Consider the following 21,159-nt stretch of genomic DNA (forward strand, 5'->3'; position numbering starts at 1 on the left):
GTCAATAATCCCCTAAAACTAGACAAACGTTATCTGAATCTTAGGTTTGAGAATAAAACAGCTTAGAACTGTTTTAGGTTTCTAAATCCTAATTTTAGGATCCTAATCATCTGCTTTAGAGACCATCAAAATGTCAATACAGAAGAAAATAACCACCAACTAGGAGGCTGGCTTAAAGACAAAATACAGATGAGAGTCCAACTTCTGTCATACTGTGTATTGCCAAAAAATATGAATTATTCAAACCAGACACAATGGCTAAATTATGAATCAAACAAAAGGACAAACTGTAAAGTATTATCAAAACCGTGTTTTATTTTTAATACAAGATAAATACCATGCTTGTTACTAGCGCAGTTTAAGGCCAACAATGGCCATATAGCAAACTGCTGAACAGTCACCTAAATGCTAAAGAAAGAAAAGACAGAAAATAAACATTAAACACAAAATTGCAATTACAAACATTTTAATAAAATGGAATGAGCTTTTTAATAGAAGCTAATATGGAAGTCTAGTTCTCATGGACACCAAAAAGATGTCTATTTGATCAAATATCACCTTACCTTTTGCACAGAAATCTTATTGTGAAGTCACCAGAGTCAATAGCTAAAATTTTAAGACTTTCTTTGGCCTTCTGGTATTAGACAAATTATTTACAAACCGTGATTTCAGTTAATTCATGGATACTGGGAATATGATACAATTTTTTTGTTAAGGGCTTTCCATTAAAAATTGTAAAACAACTATATAAGGCTGTACAAGGCTGTAAACTACTTTGCTAATATACCATGGGATGAAGAGGAAGAAGAGTAAGAATAGACCTTTTTTTAAGGCTAAAGTCATCAATGTTATAGATGCATTCCTTAGAATACATTATGATTTACCCCAAGGATCCTTTCTCATTAAATACCACCTGAGTACTACAATTTTCAAAGTAAAAAAATAAACATGAATTCACCATTGTGTTTTAAAATAATATAACTTACAGAATGCTGAGAAGTGTTATGCAGTAACAGTGTGACAAAAAAAAAAACAAAAAAACACCACATCTTCAAAACGAAATGTTTTTACTAAATGCAGGGTCTGTCCAATTATGAAATTAATGCAAACATTTACACCCATGGCAGAGTTTTAGGATGCTCCCACATGAAAAACTTTCTGTAGTATTTACTATCTGCTAATACCATTTCAAGATTTGTGTGACTTCAGTTAAATTCTATCTAATATTTTAAAAGACTCCTATTACAATATGTTAATATAGCAAGAAGTCTTTAAAACATTAAAATCTGTCTATACCTAACCAAGTGTTTGTATGTCCCATACAAAAACCACAATAGCTGCATACTCAGAGTGAATGCCAACAACCTGAAATTTTAAAGAACATCGGTTAAGACAAACCTAAATCAATCGAAACTGGATACAATTGCCTGAATATTCATAAAAATCCATATTGCTTCTTTCTAATGCCAAGAAAGAAGAGTAAAAGAACTTCCTCCCAGAAGCCTAGACATTTTAACACATTTTCTATTTCAACTTACAATGAAACTTTAATCCAGAATCTTTTGATTTCTCTAATCAAAAATCTCACATTACAAACACAAGGAATGCTGTATGTAAGGCCACATCTTAAATTTATAATTTTTGGTTGAATATTTATTAAAAATTAGTCTAAGGCTTCTAAGAGTCAAGTTGCTAAAAAATGAAATAAATACTCCAGTGTTTAAACTGAAGGTTAATGTAAAAAAAACAACACACACACAGAGTAAGAACAGAAAAATAGAATGCTTTGCTACAAAAATCCCACTTAATATACTTTAGCACAAAAAATGTCTAATATGTACAATGGATAAGCGTGCATTTGAGTACATACAACTGCAGGAAACATTTACAGACAGCTATGGGATGCAAATGAACTTAATGAATAAAATTTAAAAGGCAGTTATCTGTAAAACAGTAAGACTCTCAATACTGTATTCTCAGTAAAGAATCAAAACATAAACTTCCTCTTAAAATAACAGGCTGAAGCTTAAAACACAAAATTGGAGTCACCTTATAAAATACAGAAAAATGCAATGACCATTCAGGTATGAAAACCAAAATGTTGAGAGCACTCCAACAGAATGTTTCGTAGTAAGTAGCATTTCATTGTATAAAACAGTATGTATTTAGGTTATTGGCACATTTAAATACATGAGGGAAAGAGACGTCTTTACCCTTCCAACAATTTCCCCCTTCCACTATAAAATGTTATACAACATTCATTAAAATCCTGTGTTTGTTTTAAGAACTGACCTTAAACTAGTAAAAAACAAAGCAATATTCTCCACAGGAGAATTAAATGAAAATAATACCTTAAGCTACAATCCATAAGTTATCTGTGAACTTCAAATTGTAGTTAACTGCTTAAGAATATTCTACGGAAAGGGGCCATTAAATGGGCTAAACTATGATCAACAGCCACTGCAACTTACTCCAAATCTTGGTTATGAAAACTGACAAAATAAACACTTCCAAATTTACAATGGAATATCCTTTCCAAAATGTATGTCCTTTAACTAAAAGCAGCACATTCGATTGAGTGTTGCTTCAGAAGCAATACCACGGAGGTGCTGCATCAGTCATTCATAACTTTACTGGCTGAAAGGAATGTCACTGCATAGCACTAAAAAATGCCTATGGTTCAAAGTTAAACTCAAGTCTGTTTTCATATTCACTACAATTATTATTAAGAAATGAAAAGGTCTCTGAAACTCTCTTTCTCTCTGTCTTTTTTTTTTTTTTTTTTTTTTTTTTTGGTGATGTATGTAATGATTTATCTCTTTGGATTGTTTTTACATGTTAAAAAAAAAAAAAAAAAAAAGAAAGAAAGAAAGAGTTTTTGAGTAACATTAGCCCAGACAACAGAAGGGATATGAAGAATAAAACAAGGCTTGCAATTTTCACCTTTACTGCTATACATTCATGTGTTACCAGGTAGAAAAAGACTAAAAATTAATGGGCCAAACCAAAGTTGTTTCCTTCTGACATCATTTAAAAACAATGGGACTAGCAGCAAACAATTCTAATACACTCACATTGTCTGCAACAAAAGTCATGTAATGAGATCAGCCACGTAGGGAGAAGAGTGAAACAGAATGAGCAATTAAAGGGTTCCACTGATAAAAAATGAAAAGGTAAATGAAGGATTTAATTAGTACAAAATTTCCAGTTTCATCTCAAGTTCAAGCGGTTAGATTTTTATAATTCCATTTAAAAACTCAGAGAGTATCTTATTCTCATGGACATTTACTTACCTTTTAAGCTTACTATTAACTAATTTCCCTTGTAATATACTTATGTCCACACTTCTTCACATTAGGGCATTGTAATGAAAATATAATAAAGCTAAGGAATGACAAAACAACACCTATGCACAAAACAAGAAAACTGATTTTGATACAACTCAAATAATGTTAAAAAGGCAACTGCATTTCCAACAAGATAGAACACTTGAAGAATCTGAGAGCAAACAGTTCTGATGAATGCCAGTGATCTCATGCACAAATACTCCAATCACAAAATGTTTTAAAATAAAACTAGCAATAATACGGGTAATTTTGTGAGAACTAGTGTGATAGTGGACAAAATGAACGTGAAGAACTGCAGTGCAAATCTCTGGAGGGCTTCTACAAGTTGCACATGACATCATATCTAGGGTACCTAAATACTTTAAGCACTGTCCTGAAATTTGGCTATCTTTTTAAATAACCAATGTGTATTACCAGATCTCTCAGATAATCAGATCTTAAAAACATTAAAAACAAATTAACTTGCTTAGGAATCCAACTCAAATTTCTGAAGTAATGATTCGGAATGACCTTCCTATACAAGTGTCTCATCAAGTTGACACTCTGCCTATGCTAATTTTGCAATTAAGAACACATGCTAGCCAAGTGCTTTTAATGTGGGCCTATATGCAAGGCAGATTTGAAAAAAATCTTTGATTAAGTAACTCTAGCATGAATCAAAAGGCTGCATGAACACACACAAGATTCCTTAAACTGTGGTGACAGGGTACACCTATAATCACCCATTACACATACAGGAGAATACAACTCGAGATCAGTAAGCATCACGTCCTTCCAAAATCTATAGTAACCAGAAAATAAAACTAAATGCTCTCCTTACTCACATTTGTCTGCTGCACGGCTGTATTTACATTGCTCATGGCTTCAAAAATAAACCATAAGCACTATTAATATAAAACAGCAAATAACTGCCGCATCAAATCAGAATTGTCAAAATATTTCTTCAATGCTAGCAGTTTACAATTAAGCATTTCAGTACATCTGTGTTGTAATTAAGCTGCATTACTGTAGCAAATCATGTATGGGTTTTTACTAAAATGTTAAAACCACAAAAATTTTTTTGACCCCTAACACATCGACTGGATTGCTATGTCTGTGAGACTTTACAAGTTTACATACCATTCAGCAAAATCACAAGCTAACTAGGTAAAAACAGCTAGAAAAGCAGAATATAGAAATATTAAATATCCATGTAATTCACCTATTCTAATATCAAAATCAAGGGCAAGAGACACTTAATTAGTATGTTTAATTCACTGAACGCAAGATTAGATTGGTGCATATCCAAAACCGCTATTGCAATGCTTTTTTAAAGGACAGTATAAATGTCATAGTAACATTATCTTTAGATATTGCTGAACACAAGACTTTCCCTGAGGTGTAAACATCAAATAACTTGAACAGCTTTACACATCAGCCCCATTGAACAGTTTATTACAACACTACATCTATTGTAATCAAAGTGGTGCTGTTTACAGACATTATCATATGAACATTTTTAACAAGAACAAACTACTACAAAAACAAGCATTTACTTGACGTTTTTTCCAATTGCTTGCACATTAGAATGGCCAAATGTATATAACCAGTAATAAAGTTGCAAAAGCTATAACTTTTTTTTAAATCACACAGGTTTCCTTCAAATAAAACAGTTAAGCAACATAAAAAATAAAAGTAGAGCTACTGGTTACCATTTATGCAGATTTGCTTTATTCAGATCTATTCCTGTTCATTTTATCCATGAATCCTTACAGGTTCAGTTCAATCACAAGAAGCAAACTGCTGGACAAGCGTCATTTTTCCCCCATGAAGACTGTTTTGTCTTGGAAGGTGTTCCTCTTCCTTCAGCTGTAATGTGTCAAAATTTGTGATGTAGATTTTGCTATTCCCCATAATACACAGAAAAACGCTGGCTTAACTATACATACACAAGTCGTGCATCTACTTCACTGTTACGTATTCTAACACAATAAAAGTTAACTGAAACAGTAGCTGCCTTCATGGTGGAGAAATGCTCCCAATTTATGTGACGATTAAAACGGACACATTCTCATTTCATTCTTCTTAGTTATTACTGCCTTATTAATTTAATGACTGAAACAGAAAGGAAAGTATAGCAGCTGCTGTTTCTGTGATGATGGAAACATTTATAAGTCATTTTCTAAAGTATGCATACTACAAAAATAAATGGAAATGCTCGAATGATTTTAATGTAAATATTTTTCATTCACCCACATATCAATTCTATATAACTCATTAACAATTAAATGTGAACTGAATATAAAATGCAATAAATTATTTTACAAATTAGTTGTATTTATTTGACAGCATACAGGAACTTCTGCAAATTATAAATCAAACTGTTCCATGTTACAAAATTTATAGATAAAATTTATAAATATATAGCTCAATATGCACATTTAAATAAATATGACATCCACGTACAAATCTTCAGACGTGATACAAATTTAAAACATTAACTTTACTTTCACTCTAATGTAAAGTTACCTAACGTATTTAGATAAGCTAACCCAAAACACACTAAATAAGAATCTACAATGATAAATTTCATTGAAAACTCACATAAAGAAAAAAAAAACCAATAAATTTGATAAACTGAAATTTCAAGAATACATAAATAGCAAACTTCAGGTAGAGGTTCACAAAAGCAGCATTCAATTAACTTGCATGTAAGTGATCACTGAAACACGAGGTATTTAAAATATAAATTCCAAGAGAGCATTTCAGCAAGATGATGTAGTAAAAGGTAAAAGGGCACAATATTTAGTGATATTCTTGCCATAAAAGTAATTGGAAAATACTTTCTGCTCTATAATTAAGAGTAATTAATACTGTCACAACTATAAATGTTTTATTTTATGTCCTTTCCTCCCCAACTAGGCGGCAACCATCTTAAGAGCATCAATATACATATGCATTCACATTGCCTAGGAGTGAAAACCTAAATTTTACAACTGCAAAAGAAAAAAACAACCACTAGATGTTATAATTCTGGACTTTCTCTTTTAAATAATTTCTATTTGCCCATATTTTTCAACGAGATATTTAAACCATTGCTAATGTTACCTTTTATTATACCTTTATTTTATGTTGATGAAACTTTAGGTAGAATTATTTCATGAAAAAAAAAATCTAGAAAGGCAGCTTTTATAGGTTTTATTTTTATGCCTTGCAATGCATAAAAAAACCCCTGGTATTAAAGTATTAAAGAAAAGATAAGAAGTATGTTCTAACCTGAAAAGATGCACTACTCTGAAATTCATAAATCTTACTACCAAAGTATGTTATCTCCCTACCCTTTTTGTTGTGATGTGAGAGATATAGAAGAGAGATCTGGTCATTAAGAGGGGAAAATTATTTAAAGTCACAGTGAGCAAAACAAAAATACCCAATTCTTCCAAAAAACATATGGCATACACTGCAACTTTATCTTATTAATCACTCCAAAGGAGAATTTTACTACATTTTATGTAGAGAACCCTGTTCATGAAATTGTAACATACATCTTTATGCAGGACAAATGCACTCATCTTTTGCTTGATTATACTTCATAGGTAGACCTTTACTATTAATAAGTCTCTCGTTTTCACCATACAGACATAAAATCTGGGGGATAGTCTGACAGTTTTTATTTCTATTTCTAAACACTTTACATTTATCCATTTGGAAATACAAATTTTACAAACTCAAACGGAAGCAAATTTGAAGGCAATACAACCCATTTCCAATAATCCAATCCCATATTATACTCTCAAATTTCTAGGACATCTACATGAACAAAGATATCAAAAAAGAGTGACAAATACATTCAATGCTCATGTTTTCAGAATACCATTTAGTCAGATATGTTAATATCAAAGCCACACAATTACTAGTTTTAGCTATCAGTTATAAAAGGAAGATCTATGTAAACAGTTGATAAGAAATTAAGAAGACAAATGGAATCTACAGCTCTTTAATGAAGTATATAAAGTTAAGCGCTAAGTAAAATCTCAATTCAGAGAAGCACCTGTATAACGAGATAATGTAAAATAAAGCCAATACTAACAACTCAAATTATGAGCATTTCTGTTAGAAACTTATCTAGGAAAATTTGTTAGCATCAGTATTCCTAAACTTGTGGCAAATTCACCTTTGTAGTAAGATTAAAATACATACTTGACACAGATCTTTCATAGATTTTCACATTAATATTGAATGAAAAGAATTAACTAAATAGAATTCTACTACAATTTTAGAGATGTGATTCTATTAACTCAGTGAAATAAAATTCACTTTTCTCTTCTGAAAACTTCTCCTTAATGCGAGGAATAGGGAAGGAGTGGGCAAAAGAAATACGAAGTATCTGAATATAAAATTCTTCTTGTGCTAAAACATATTATGTGAAATTCTGCTTATTGGAGATATTTACAAAAACTCCCTTACTACCACAACATTTGGTATTTCCTTCTTTCTACCTGTGGACATAGTACTTACCTCATTTTAACTAAAGTCTTTCATTACACTATATATAAAACATACAGGATTGTTGCTCTAGGCAGTTCACTATGGAAATAAACTTCGCCACAAAGAAAACTCATCTTTGCCCCCCAAATTTCACAAACAAATTTTTTCAAATTAAGCTGTTTATGTGATTTAGAATTTCCTCTGAGGATAAAAACAAGCTACCACAGAAGGCAAATTAGTAAATTTGGATACCATATATGGCACACGTCCCCCTTTTTGGTTATTAGGTTTTCTTTAAACAATGCTAACTAAAATTCATTCAAAACATTACTTATTCAAAATGATCTAGTTTACAAACTACAACAATGGTAGTATATTTCACATTGAGATGAAGGTGAGAGCAAGGTGACTCACATTGGCATTGAATTTTCTTTTAACAGGGAACATTAATCATTTGTAAACAAAACCTATTCTTAAACCACAATGAGCAAAAACCACACTACACATCCATTCAAGGGATTACTTCCTACCCTCTATCACTTCAATTAAGATAGCCATGTAGTAACATACTGCAAATACTAAAAGCAAGGAAACTCAGAGCAAAAGAAGAGAGAACTAGCATATCCAGATGAAGCAGAACAGTTAGGATATACGGGAAAACACAAACACAAGGTTGGACAATATGAGGCAGATCTCAGATGACCTAAGAGTTGCAGAAATAATTTTTAAATATCATTTCCACCAGTATCATTCATTAGATAATTAAAGATAACTTAATTTTCACATTAGCCTCTAAGTAACACTACATCTTAAAGACATGAAACATCTTAGCATGTAAGAAAAAACTTTTTATCTTTTGGCTTCTCCCCCAATTAATGAGAAACTATCAATTAAAGACTGCGAAGCACCCTAAATCTTGTGCAATAAACAACACAACCTTAAATCATAATATATATATGGGAAAAAAGGCAATCTTACCAAAAATGTGGTTATTTAATTCATATCTCATACAAGATGCTTTAAATTTTTATCAAAGAAATGGATATAGATTTGAAAATATGTAAAACCTCATGGGAGGAAAAGCATGAATAAAGACTATTTTAAAAAATAATCTGGATTCATCACTCTTTGTACACAAAGAAAAACTGAATCATCAACAGAAATTTGCTGTGTGGCATTTTTCCAAACAAGTAATAAGAGGAATGCAATCTAAAAGAAAATAACTCAACCATGAAAGTAAAATTATTTCTATAAGAAGTGTACAATCTTAAAACACTGAACTACTTGTGTTTTGCTCAGAGTGGTCTGAGAATAGAGGCAGAAATTACAGAATATGAAATACAGTATATTTACATACTGAAAATTTACAATACTGATATTCCCATTAAAATATCACCTACTTGAACTTAGATACTGAATGCTTTCAGAAAAATTAATACATATTTTAAATGAGAATGCAATTAACATTACCAACAATTCAAACACAAAAAAAAATTAAGATGGGACAGACAATAACAGCTTACCAACATCATTAAGTTTCCAGTTAAATTAAGAACTTGCCCTTTCATAGCCATTCATCAATTTAATAATAAATTACATTACTGTTTTATTTATATACACGCTTGCTTACTGACATTCACGTTAGCTTCCAAGTTACTTGTATTCCATTTAGTCCGTTTAAGATTTACATGAAAGCTCAAAAGGACTCATATTTTAAAACTTCTAAAAAGGTCAACAGACCCTATTATGGTAATAATTAAATGTGCAGGTTTGTTTGTTTAAAAGTTTTTCACTTGAATATATTTAATCCTAGACCCCACCCCTGTGATTCACAACTACATCCGCAATAAATACTGTTTGGTAATAAAGGTACAGTAATCCAGGATAACAGAATTTTTTGCTCTAGAAATGCTTATGTAAAATTTTGCTTGGATGAAGGCACATAACAATATTACAACTCAATTCTGATTAATGTACAAACAAAACATGGGAATTCTGGTATGGTACACATCAGTGATTAAGAAAAATGTCAACAATAGTTTGCAAGTTAGGAATTCATAGTTAATGTCTGAATGTAATGAAACTCAAGCCATGGTATAGTTAGGTGTGCCCATTACTGGAATGTAATGTTAGTTAATTCAAAGTATTTAAAATTAACAATGGACTTTTCAAGGAGTTTACTTGGCTGACTATGCTAGTTTAACTAAAACCAGGAAGAAACTAACTTTGAGTCTAATCTGGTTCAGAAGTCCTTGATGGGCACATCCAATCTTGGAGAAGACTAAAGATGTATGCAAGTTTTGCTTATCATGCCTTCAGGAATTAGAAGCTTGTTGAGAACTAACAAAGTCTAAGTAAAAGCATAACTTCTTTGTAGAAACTGTATCTTACTATAAGTGAAATGGTTGATACAATTAAGCATTTCAAGTAATAAATTGGCTATAATTCACCTTAAGCAACAGATGGACTGAGAATTTTTTCATAAGATGGTATTAAGATCTATTCCGGCCAAGGGGAAAAAAAAACTACATTTTTAAAATTTAGTGTTTAGACTTACATGACACAACACTTAATCCTTACATCCAAAAGCAGTATTAATTTCAATAAGCTCAGTTTTAAAAGTGAAAGATGCTTTGGCTATTAAAGAAATGTTTCGAGATTTTATTAAGTTCTATAATACCATACATGGAAAACTATTTTAAAATTAAAGTTTTGATAAATATTCAAGATGCATACTCAAAATGCTAGAAAAGTATTTAAACTGGTCTTTTCACTTCATAAAGCCCTTAATCTGTAAATAATGTAATAGCTTACAAACCATAAAGACTTACATGCTTATTTTATAAATTGTATTATTTAAAAAGAATCTCGTTTGCTAAAATATATCTATTAAAGAAAATGCTATTGTCACAGAATTACATACACTTTTAGTCTTTGATTCTCCCCATAACAATGTAAATACTAACAACTGCATGAGAAAATTTTCAGTGTTTCCCATGACTATGGAAAATAATTGTGTAAAGTGCAGTTACCTATAAGGGGTTTGTTTTCGCCTAATTTAATTTGGATATGCCACCAACACATAAAGAAAAAGTTTTTGTTTACAGAATAAACTGTGTCACATGCACAAACCTTATAGTGCCTTGCCCCTACTTTTCACATGAATAAATGCTGTTCACAAATATAAAAATAAAATTACACGTGAAAATGAAGTATAAACAGACAACTTCCCACTTTATGAAAAATGTACACAAGAAATAGTTTTAAAATACAGAAAAAAAGACAATGATTATGATTTATGAATGAAACATCAAAGAAAATTATTTCAAGGTTATTCTAACCTGGGATGCATGATTTGATACAATTTAAAATTCTTAGATATGGAGTACCCTGAACCCGTTTTAATTAAGTTTCGTATCTTCTTTGCAAATTAAAGGATATGGTTTTTTTTATTTTAAAACAAAAACTATATGCCAGGAAAAATGTCTTTTCTAAGGAATACTTTTTTAAGTACAAAAGCGCTTTCAATGCTAAGAAATCATCCTTCTGTATTATAAACTATTATAGTGTTAGGTTTTCTTCAAAAGTTTTAGGGATAGAGTTAGTTCAAGGAGAGAAACTTTCAATTTAAAAGCCCAAGCACATTGTGTGTGTGTGTGTGTGTGTGTGTGTGTGTGTGTGTGTGTGTGTGTATGGATTAACTCCTTGTATTTTATATTTCAAATTACATGCAAACTATGTATGTAATTATGACAATTCCCATTTTTAGATTTTAGAAGTAGACATGAGTCCTCTTGATTATTTTCTTGCTAAAGCAAGGCCATTAACAATCTAAAAGTTTGAATTCAGCAATATTCAAGGGTAAAAGGTCAAATTTTTTTTTTACCTGTCATTACTTACCTGTCATTTCTCTGAGAGGTTTCCAGAAGATTAAATTCAGAACAAGTAGTTGGACCATTTAAAATGTAGGTATATACTGTATAAACAATAGCCTTGGAGTTATAATTACTGTTAACAACACATATGCTACATATAACAGGAACAAGAAATACCCACCTTCTAACGATGACGATACTCGCGTTCTCGGTCACGTTCTCGGTCCCGGTCTCGGTCCCGGTCCCGGTGTCTCTCTCGTTCTCTGCTTCTCTCTCTATAATAATCATCATGACGATCTCTACTACGGGATTTATGACGCCGACTCTTTTCTCGTGATCTACTATGGTCCCTCTCTCTTGATCGTTCACGTCTTCTAAAAGAAATTACTGGATTAATGCTCTCTGTAAGTGGATAGCAGTATTTACTACCTAAAGCAAAAAATTCCTTGTAAATCTAGTTTAGACTTAGGATATCCTGAACTTCCAATAATGACTTACTGACTCACCTGTAAGCATGAATGAGAAATCCCATTTTTGGAGTGCCTGGGTGGGTCAGTTGGTTAAGCAACAGACTCTTGATTTTGGCTTAGGTCATGATCTCACAATAGTGGGATCAAGCCCCATGTCAGCCTCCGTGCTGAGCATGGAGCCTGCTTAAGATTCTCTCTCCCTCTCCCAAAAACAAACCAACAACCCCCCCCCCCCCCCCACACACACACACAAACAGAAATTTCAATTTTAAAAATATTCACCCCCAAGTTGGGATCCAGACACACCAGGGCAATACATCTTATCATCTATTACATCTAATAGCCTGCATTAGACATGTAGTGTTTACTGAAGTAACACAGAAAGGTAAAGGGAGAAAACAACTTCAAAGGACAACTTGTTTCAAACTGAAGACTGCATAGAAGATAGTTTTTTTAGGCATAAAATTCATGAAACTATTCAATACACAATGAGATAAGTATATAAAATTACCACCCATTAACAGGTTACCTAAACCTATATGTAGTATCAATTTTAGACTTATAACTAACCCAAATATGATTTACCATGAGTGCTACTCCACTAAGAAATTTTTTTTAATATTTTAAGTTTTTATTTATTTATTTTGAGAGAGAAAGAAAGTGCAAGTGAGGAGGGGCAGAGAGAGGGAGAGAGAATTCCAAGCAGGCTCCGCACTGTCAGCACAGAGCCTGATGTGGGGCTTGAACTCAAACTGTGCAATCATGACCTGTGCCGAAATCAAGAGTCAAACACTTAACTGACTGAGCCACCAAGGTGCCCCAGAAACTTTCTAATAATACATATGTTTGCTTCAGGGGTGGAGGCGGCTGGAAGGCATGGTGGGAAACAGAATTCAAAACTTAGTACTTATGACCACTAGAAAAGACTGGGAAATAATTCACATTGTTATTAAAAAGAAACGTTTTATGAGCTACCTTCGGAAAAAAAAAACAACAGAATAAAAACGAGGTAATTTAATCAAAGTATGTTTCCTAAAATACTTTTAGAAATTCTGCTAAGTTCTGAAATTCACAATAAGGAAATCCAACTGCCTGTAAGTCGAACCATCTATTTTGTATTTTTGTAATAGACAGCTAGACTTAGCAAACATTATTAGATGCTAAGCTCCTTGATCAAGAAAGCAATTCTTACTTAGGACTTAAAAAATTAAAAAGAAGACTAGGTAAGATATGGACTTTAGCTATGACACATTTGTTCAGATACAAAGATCCTTACTTACACTGGGTCATGAAGGTAGTAATTAAGAAGTTGGGTATCATGACAAAGACAAGCTCCCTTCCCTTATCTTTTTTTTTTTTCCCCTTCTCTTATCTTAATGAAGACTCTAACACTGGAGTACACTAAAGACAGACCTATGAATATTACATCACGATTAAAGATCTACCTTTCAAATATATGCAAAATTTCAAGGTTAGCTGCACCGCTAAAAAAAGGAATTACCTAATTAAAAATACGAACAGATCATTCATTAACTTCCTTGTTCAAGAAGTATTTATTTAGCACCCATCTTGTACCAAACACTGTTTAGTCATTAGAAATACTGTAGTGAACAGGACAGGTAAGGCCCTTCCCTTTTCCAACATATGTTCTAGAGAAGAGAAATGTGCAATAAAAAATAGATTACCGTAAGTACTATAAAAGAAATAAAAAGAACAACATGACAGAGTAACCTGGAGAAGATCTCTCCTGGAAGTTAGACTGAGTTGAGGCATGAAGGATAAGAAGTCAGCTTTGTGAAGAGTGAGGAAAAAGGGCTCCCAGCAGAAGGAATATCAAGTATAGAAAGTGTGGGGTGCCTGAGTGGCTCAGTGGGTTAAGTGTCTGACTCTTGATTTTTGGCTCAAGTCATGATCTCACAGTTCGTGGGTTTGAACCCTGAGCCTGGCTCAACACTGGTAGTGCAGGGCCTGCTTGGGATTCTCTCTCCCCCTCGCTGCCCCTCCCCCACTCATGCATGCTCTCTCTAAATAAATAAATAAATAAACTTGGGGAAAAAAAAAACGGTATAGAACAGTGACGTGGTAAAGAGCTAATGTATCAAGGAAAAGAGAAGGGAGACCATTGTGACTACAGAATAGTGAGCAAGGAGTAAAGTACACAATGAGGCTTCGAAGACAGGCAGGAATCACACAGTGCCTGAATGTTCACAGTCTTATTCTAAGAGTAACCAAAACTTCTTGAAGGGTTTTATTTTTTTTAATGTTTATTTATTTTTGAGAGAGAAACAAAACACAAGCTGGGGAAGGGGAGAGAGAAAAGGGAGACAGAATCCAAAGCAGGTTCCAGGCTCTGAGCTGTCAGCAGATAGCCCGAACTGGGGTTCAAACCCATGAACCATGAGATCATGATCTGAGCTAAAGTTGGACACATGACCAACTGAGCCACCCCAACGCCCCTTTTGAAGGGTTTTAAAAGCAAACACCTGACATTTGATTCAATATTCAAAACAAAAGAAAATCTAACTCTAGCTGCTATACGAACAGTAATAAGTAAAATCAAAGTCCTATTTTAAAGTTTCAAACACGGTATTTTTTCTATTTGTAACATAATAGTTTTAAATAGACATGACGCAGGAAAGTTTTACCTTGATCCAGAACCATAAGACTTGGATTCAATTCCATGAAGGCAATCTTGCAAAGAGCTAATAAGAACTTTGCAGCGATCATCAGCAGATACTTTGGATTGTTTAATTAAAGAAATTGCAGTTACCAATGTCTCAATAGCACTCCCATAATCACCTATGAGGCAAAGGAGAGGGGTTGAAATGAAATAAATTTTGTTTCCAAAATACCCCCAAATCATTTGGGATAAAAGTGATAAAGCATTTTATAAAAGAAGAACACTAAAGTAACTACAGAAGACCTCTTCATTTCTTTTTTAAGGGCTTCACCATTTGTAAAAAGCTTTTATGTTAGTAAAATTAGCACAGTTTGTTTATTATTACAGACATGTGAAGCACAGGTTATTAATTTGTAAATATGAGAATCAGTTGCCTTAAGGTCCCCAACACATTACATGTCAGGACTAAAATTTAAATCCATATATAAGAATTTAAAATTATGGGTTTATTCACTGCACTGTGACATATCACTTCCCTCAATTTCTTTTAAATAAATACAGGTAATGATTTGGAAATACGAACATAAATACTAAATATAAATTACCAGTCCTCAAGATTGCACATAGTTTTAGGTCATTCCTAGTAACATACATAAGAAATATTAATATAGGAAGAAATATACAAACCAGCACTGGCATCAGACACAGCTCTTGAAATAGCACTGCTTGAGATTGCCCTATTTCTATTCATGATTTCTTCAAACTCAGCTTCACTCAATGGCGTTCTTGCAGTATCCATTTCCCTTTAAAATAAAAATGAACCTTAAGTTGCACTCAACACATTTTTCAGTTAGTTTTAACAGTATAAAACAATTCATACTAGTTGCTTGTGACAAGTGTCTTAGAGCTAGTAGTTACTTTTCCAGACTGAAGCATGCTATTTACCTTACAAAGGGAGCAAGTCTAAGCAAAATTCTACAACACTACCTTTCAGCTGAAATAAAGTAGCAGCTTGGAAACCCTGTCTTTCTGGAGATCAGGGATAATGTATTTATAGATCTATAATATTTTTCAGTCATACAAAAACATACATAATAAACGGTCCTGAATGTTATAACATAAGGTAGTTACACATTATTAGCTCTTTTATTTATATATACATACATTTAAATGTTGACAGCAAAAACTACAGCCCTACACAATCAAGGAATTTGGTTACATTTCTGTTTGGATCCTCTAGGCACAGGGCCCAACTCACAATAGAAGGATAACAAATGTCTGATTAATTAAAAGAACTTCAGGCGGGGACAAGATCTTAGATCATCTTGTTTGCCACTGAATCCCCAGAAGAGTATCTGGCAAATAAAAGATAGTAAGTGTAAACATTTGTTGGAAAAAAGTGAATTAAATGCCAAAACTTTCTAAAGCTGCTGGACAACTTTGAAAACTGTACATGTACTTACATGTCGACTATACTTCAAAAAAAAAAAAAACTGTACATGTACAGTACAGGAAAAGGTAAGCGTTCTTCCATCTTAGTTACTAGTTACAAGATAGGACACTGAGTTGAGGGAAGCAGCAGCAGTTCATTCCAATGCAATGAGGAAACAGCTAATCTAACTTTTTACATGCTTTTAAGGTATTACTCTCATTCCCAAAACTTTATAGACATCCTGACCAAATTATAAGTTGTTCAAAATCCATGTATAATTTCAACTAAATGTTGTGACTTGTGCCCATTCTATCCCTCTTAAAAAAAGAAATCCCATGTAAGAGTTTTCTCCAATTTTCAATAAAAAATTAGTCATAAATAACCATCACTCTCCAATTCTTGAAAACCCAATACTATCAAAATTCTATTATGTTAGGAAAAAGATACGAAACTCAAATTTTATAGTCAAACCAAGTCACCTAACCCATGCCTGTCCTCTAAAGGTGAACACTTAATATGAAGTCACTAACTGGAATTAAAGTGAACAGAAGAAGTTATACTAGCCCAGTAGTTATTTTCTAAAGAAAACAGAGCCATTTTTGGCAGTCATAAAGATGCAACCTCTATGAACAGATAATGGTTAATGTGCTTTGTTTACAACATCAAATTTATTGCCATGTGCCTGTGCAACTGCATGGAATTAGGCAGATTCTCAAATCCATTCCTTCAGGATATTTTCAGACAAAATAAAGTACAAAGTAGTTTAACAGTGATAGTTAAAAAATATAAAATCAAATGACAAACTCAGAAGTAATTAAAGAGGGCAAATTCAAATGGCTCTTAGAGATTATAAATATAGCTCTCTAAATTATGTTTTGAGTATGGATAGTTTTTAAATTACTTTGGAAGGGGGCTAAGAGATCATTTACTTCAATAATGGTTTCAAAAAAAAAAAAAAAAAAAAAGAAAAAGAAAGAATGGTTTTCACCTAGCTCTTCTCCAAGGATCACCATTAATTACTTTAATTTCCACAACTGTGTTTTACAAGTGTTTGTCTACCCAAATATACTTGTGTATCATTTAATGTTTCCATTTCAATTAAAAGTTAGTAATTTGATAGTCGGGACTCCAGATCAGCAACGAGATAATCAATAGTACCTATCCAACAAACTGATCGAATTCCTAAAACGAAGAAGGAAACTTTAGTGCTCTGAGTAGTATCATCAAAGGTAAATGAGATTCACTTTAAAATCTTAAAAGTAGCTTGAGGATCCCATTTGCTCACTTAAATTATCTTTATTATTATCTTTATTAACCTCTTTTAACTTAAGAAATAATGGAAAGGAATCTCCATGAATTAGTGACTTGCTCTAAATCACACATCTATGTAAGTGGTGGAAGGGGATTATTCCCAACGCTGTTTAGTATGTTTTCATCATATGATACTGCCTCTTCTAAGAAGAGCAAACAATACAGAAAATTAAATATCTGGGGAAAAGCCCATAATTAAAAAACAAAAACAAAAACAAACCTCGGCGATGAAACGTAGAGTATTTTTTACCGATCAAATAACACACCAAGTCTACTGTCATAGATACATACTGACTTACCTGCCAGGAGGCCCATAGTCACCCCTATCATACGGTGGAGGGCGGCCATATGGATCTGTTGGTGGTGGACCCCGGCTATCTGATGTAGGCATGCCGCTGTTAGTCGGTGGAGGAAAGAAAGCCGGGTTCACATGTGGAGCTGGTGGTGGGGCACCTGGAGGTGGTCCAGGAAGATGCGGAGGAGGAGCAAGTGTAAGGGGTGGCCCAAGAGGGCCAGGTGGGCGAGGTGGAAAGGGGCCTGGAGGTGGAGGTGGTCCCTGTTGTGGAGGTGGTGGACCAGGAGGGGGGCCGTAGCCCGGAACTGGAGGTGGAGGGCCAGGAGGAAGCGGACCCAATGGAGGCTGCCCAAAAGGTTGTCCAGGAAAAAGAACTGGTGGTGGTGGGCGATCTCCTCGATTAGGAGGCCCAGCTAGAGGAGGAGGCAGAACCTGACCAGGAGGTGGAGGACCTGGTGGACCAGGTGGGCCTGGAGGACCTAAGGGTGGACGTGGTGGAGTCTGTCCAGCTATAGAATAGAGGAGAGAGAAGGAGAGAGAAAAAAACCACTTCAATAAGGTATTTTAACCTTAATGCCAAGATTATACTTTTAAAACACAACTCATAGACCAAGATTCTTTCTCTTTAAATGAAACCCATATGGTAAATGCTACACTAACAACTATGAAAGTGAAGTACATCTTTACAATTTTAACCAGCTCAATTTATGCTTAAGAAAAATTATTGAAACAAAAAACGTTAATAAACATTACAATGCTTAGAGATAGTTTCCATCTTTCAGTGTACACACACTTCTTACAGTGAAATCACCCACCTTATATTCTACTCTGATGCCAAGCTAGAAAGTGAAACAAGGAAAAATGGTCTTGAAAGGATTTTTTAAGAGGTAAGAAAATAAGACGGATGTAAATATTCTATATATAAGTCAAGCAAGTTTGGAGAAAAATAAAGACCTTTTAGGCCAAAAATGGGTATTTCCTCTATGCTGTGCCCCATATGCCATGGAATCCTAGTTTCCAGGAACAAAGGCCGAGTTCCTTTAACAAGATGCTTGATCAAATTTCCTGGATTCCAAAAATAGCATAACAAGGAGAGTAAGTCACATTAATAATGCATTACTTGAAAAAGAGAGAAAAGGAAAAGAGGTATTAAGGTAGACACATTTTATCCATGGTAATTTAAGAAAAATTTTACCTGGAAAAGGTGGGGGTGGCCCTCCTGGTCCTGTTGGTCCAGGAAATCTGTCCCCACCGGGAACAGCCCCTGGAAAACGGCCCCGTCCTCTACCACCTTGTGGAAATGCTGCACGTGAACTGCCTCCTGGAGGACCAGCTTTACCTTCCCCAGACATTTGTCCTGATTGTGTAGCTGTAAATATCCAAATACTCATAAATAGCATTTATTAAAATAGTCCTCTGAAATGTAACCACTGTTATTTAGAAATAACTCTACTTCAAAGTTCACATATGCTATATACTAACTTGCAGATGTCTTGGGCCTGTCCAAACTACATGAGAAGTACTGGATGGAAACATTCACATCTATTTAAGTTCTTTTGAAGTCTCAAAATATCCAGAGTTAAATGTATTTCCAGTGGGTAAATATGAGTTACTTTCAAAATACCAAAACTCAGCAGCAGCCAAGACTAAAATTCTCCAACAGAAATCTGAATTTCAGTAAGCACAGATTATTTAAATTTCGTATCATATTCTTCAGTTAAGTCTTAACTGCTAAAACATTAAAAGAAAAACAGCCACTTGAATTTGTTAATTACACGATTATCCACCTTATCTCTTTAAGTGAGAGCATTTCTAAGTGTTGTTAATGGCCAATCTTTTCTATATTCACTTTACCAAGTGGTGAAAGATCTTGGTGCCAAGCAGAAAATCAATGAATATTTTCTGGTTACCAGTGGTTTCTCCCCCACCGTAACACACATCCACATAACTTCCCTTCAATCTAAAGATTAGAATGTAGTTTCTTCCTTTCTCTAGGATGGGAATGACAGGACAAGACTGGCAGAGCTATAGAACTTGCACACTGTTGTATAATATTGGGTCTGTGACATCTAGAGAAAAATGGGAATAAGTTTCCAGTATATAGGACCATAGCCATAAACCAGTAATCAAATCAAATTTAAGGGATAAACTTTCTAAAATGGATTCTCCAATGAACTAAACATTAAAATGACTTCTCTAGTGTAACATCTAACAAATGCTAGCAACATTGGCTAAAAATGCACATCTTTTAATAAAGGCCTCTGAGGGATTGCTTACTTTTCCTGGACTGCATTTCAAATTGACTCAGGAACTGTTTATTGCATGGAGTTACAACAGGATTCTGACCATGAAGTTCTCTTTTAGGCAACAGATCCATTAACTTTTTTGAGGATGCTTCAGATCCAACACCAACAAGGGCAAACCTAAAAGATGTTTAAAGGGGCAAAGACAGAAAGTGAGGAGGGATTAACAAAGCTACTGTTATTAAAAAGGAAATAGTATGAATTTACCTTTAAGAAAAATGAAAATTTTTTTTAAGGTAAAACTATATATAGCTTTTTCAAAATAACAACCTACCATACAATTCACTCAATTAAAGTGTACAATAAGTGTATATTCAGAGTTTTAGAACTCTGAATCACACAATTAGATCACCACAAATTAGATCTAATCACAAAATTAGATCACCACAATTTTAGAGCGTTTTCATCATCTCAAAATGAAAGCGCATACTCATTAGCTGTGACTCCATTTCCTCCCAACCCCCAACTTTAGGAAAGCACTAATTCACTTTTATCTCTATGAATTTACCGATTTTGAACATTTCATATACATGAAATTATACAATATGTGGTCCTTTATGAATAGCTTCTTTCACTTAACATAATGGCTTTAAAATTTATGCATGTTGTAGTATGCATCATTACTCAATGTCTTTTTATGGTTGAATAATATTTCACGATATGGATACAACACATTTAAAAAAATCCATTCATTAGTTGATGGACATTTGGGTTGTTTCCATTTCTTGGTTATTATGAATAATGCCACTGTGCAAACATGCTCAACATCACTGACCAGAAGGGTAATGTCAGTCAAAAACCACAATGAGATGCCATTTCATACCCACTAGGATGGCTATAATCAATAAGATAAACAGTGCTGTTGAAGATGTAGAGAAACTGAAAATTTCATACATTACTGACGGGAATATAAAATGGTACGGTCACTTTGACAAATAATCTGACAATTCCTTCAAAGGCTAAATATAGACTTAACATAGGGGTGCCTGGGTGGCTTAGTTGGTTAAGCGTCGACTTTGGCTCAGGTCACAATCTCACA

General features: G+C 33.6%; 1 protein-coding gene across 5 annotated transcripts in view; it reads right to left on the minus strand.

Moving 5' to 3' along the window:
- Positions 1 to 295: 295 nt before the first annotated feature.
- CPSF6 (cleavage and polyadenylation specific factor 6) overlaps positions 296 to 21,159 on the minus strand; it is a 33,710-nt gene continuing 12,846 nt past the window's right edge. For 2 of the 5 annotated variants that reach the window (XM_058742052.1, XM_058742057.1), the window contains exons 4-11: positions 20,095 to 20,240; positions 19,013 to 19,186; positions 18,772 to 18,882; positions 17,822 to 18,326; positions 15,467 to 15,582; positions 14,805 to 14,958; positions 11,871 to 12,063; positions 296 to 5,195 (exon numbers count right to left, since the gene is read on the minus strand). In XM_058742052.1, coding sequence (XP_058598035.1) covers positions 11,874 to 12,063; positions 14,805 to 14,958; positions 15,467 to 15,582; positions 17,822 to 18,326; positions 18,772 to 18,882; positions 19,013 to 19,186; positions 20,095 to 20,240 — 1,396 coding nt within the window. In that variant the 3' untranslated portion in view covers positions 296 to 5,195; positions 11,871 to 11,873. The remainder of the gene's footprint in view (positions 5,196 to 11,870; positions 12,064 to 14,804; positions 14,959 to 15,466; positions 15,583 to 17,821; positions 18,327 to 18,771; positions 18,883 to 19,012; positions 19,187 to 20,094; positions 20,241 to 21,159) is intronic. The other 3 variants (XM_058742053.1, XM_058742055.1, XM_058742054.1) reach the window with 3 other exon arrangements.

Source organism: Neofelis nebulosa, chromosome 8, assembly GCF_028018385.1.
Source record: "Neofelis nebulosa isolate mNeoNeb1 chromosome 8, mNeoNeb1.pri, whole genome shotgun sequence".
Taxonomy (NCBI): Eukaryota; Metazoa; Chordata; class Mammalia; order Carnivora; family Felidae; genus Neofelis; species Neofelis nebulosa.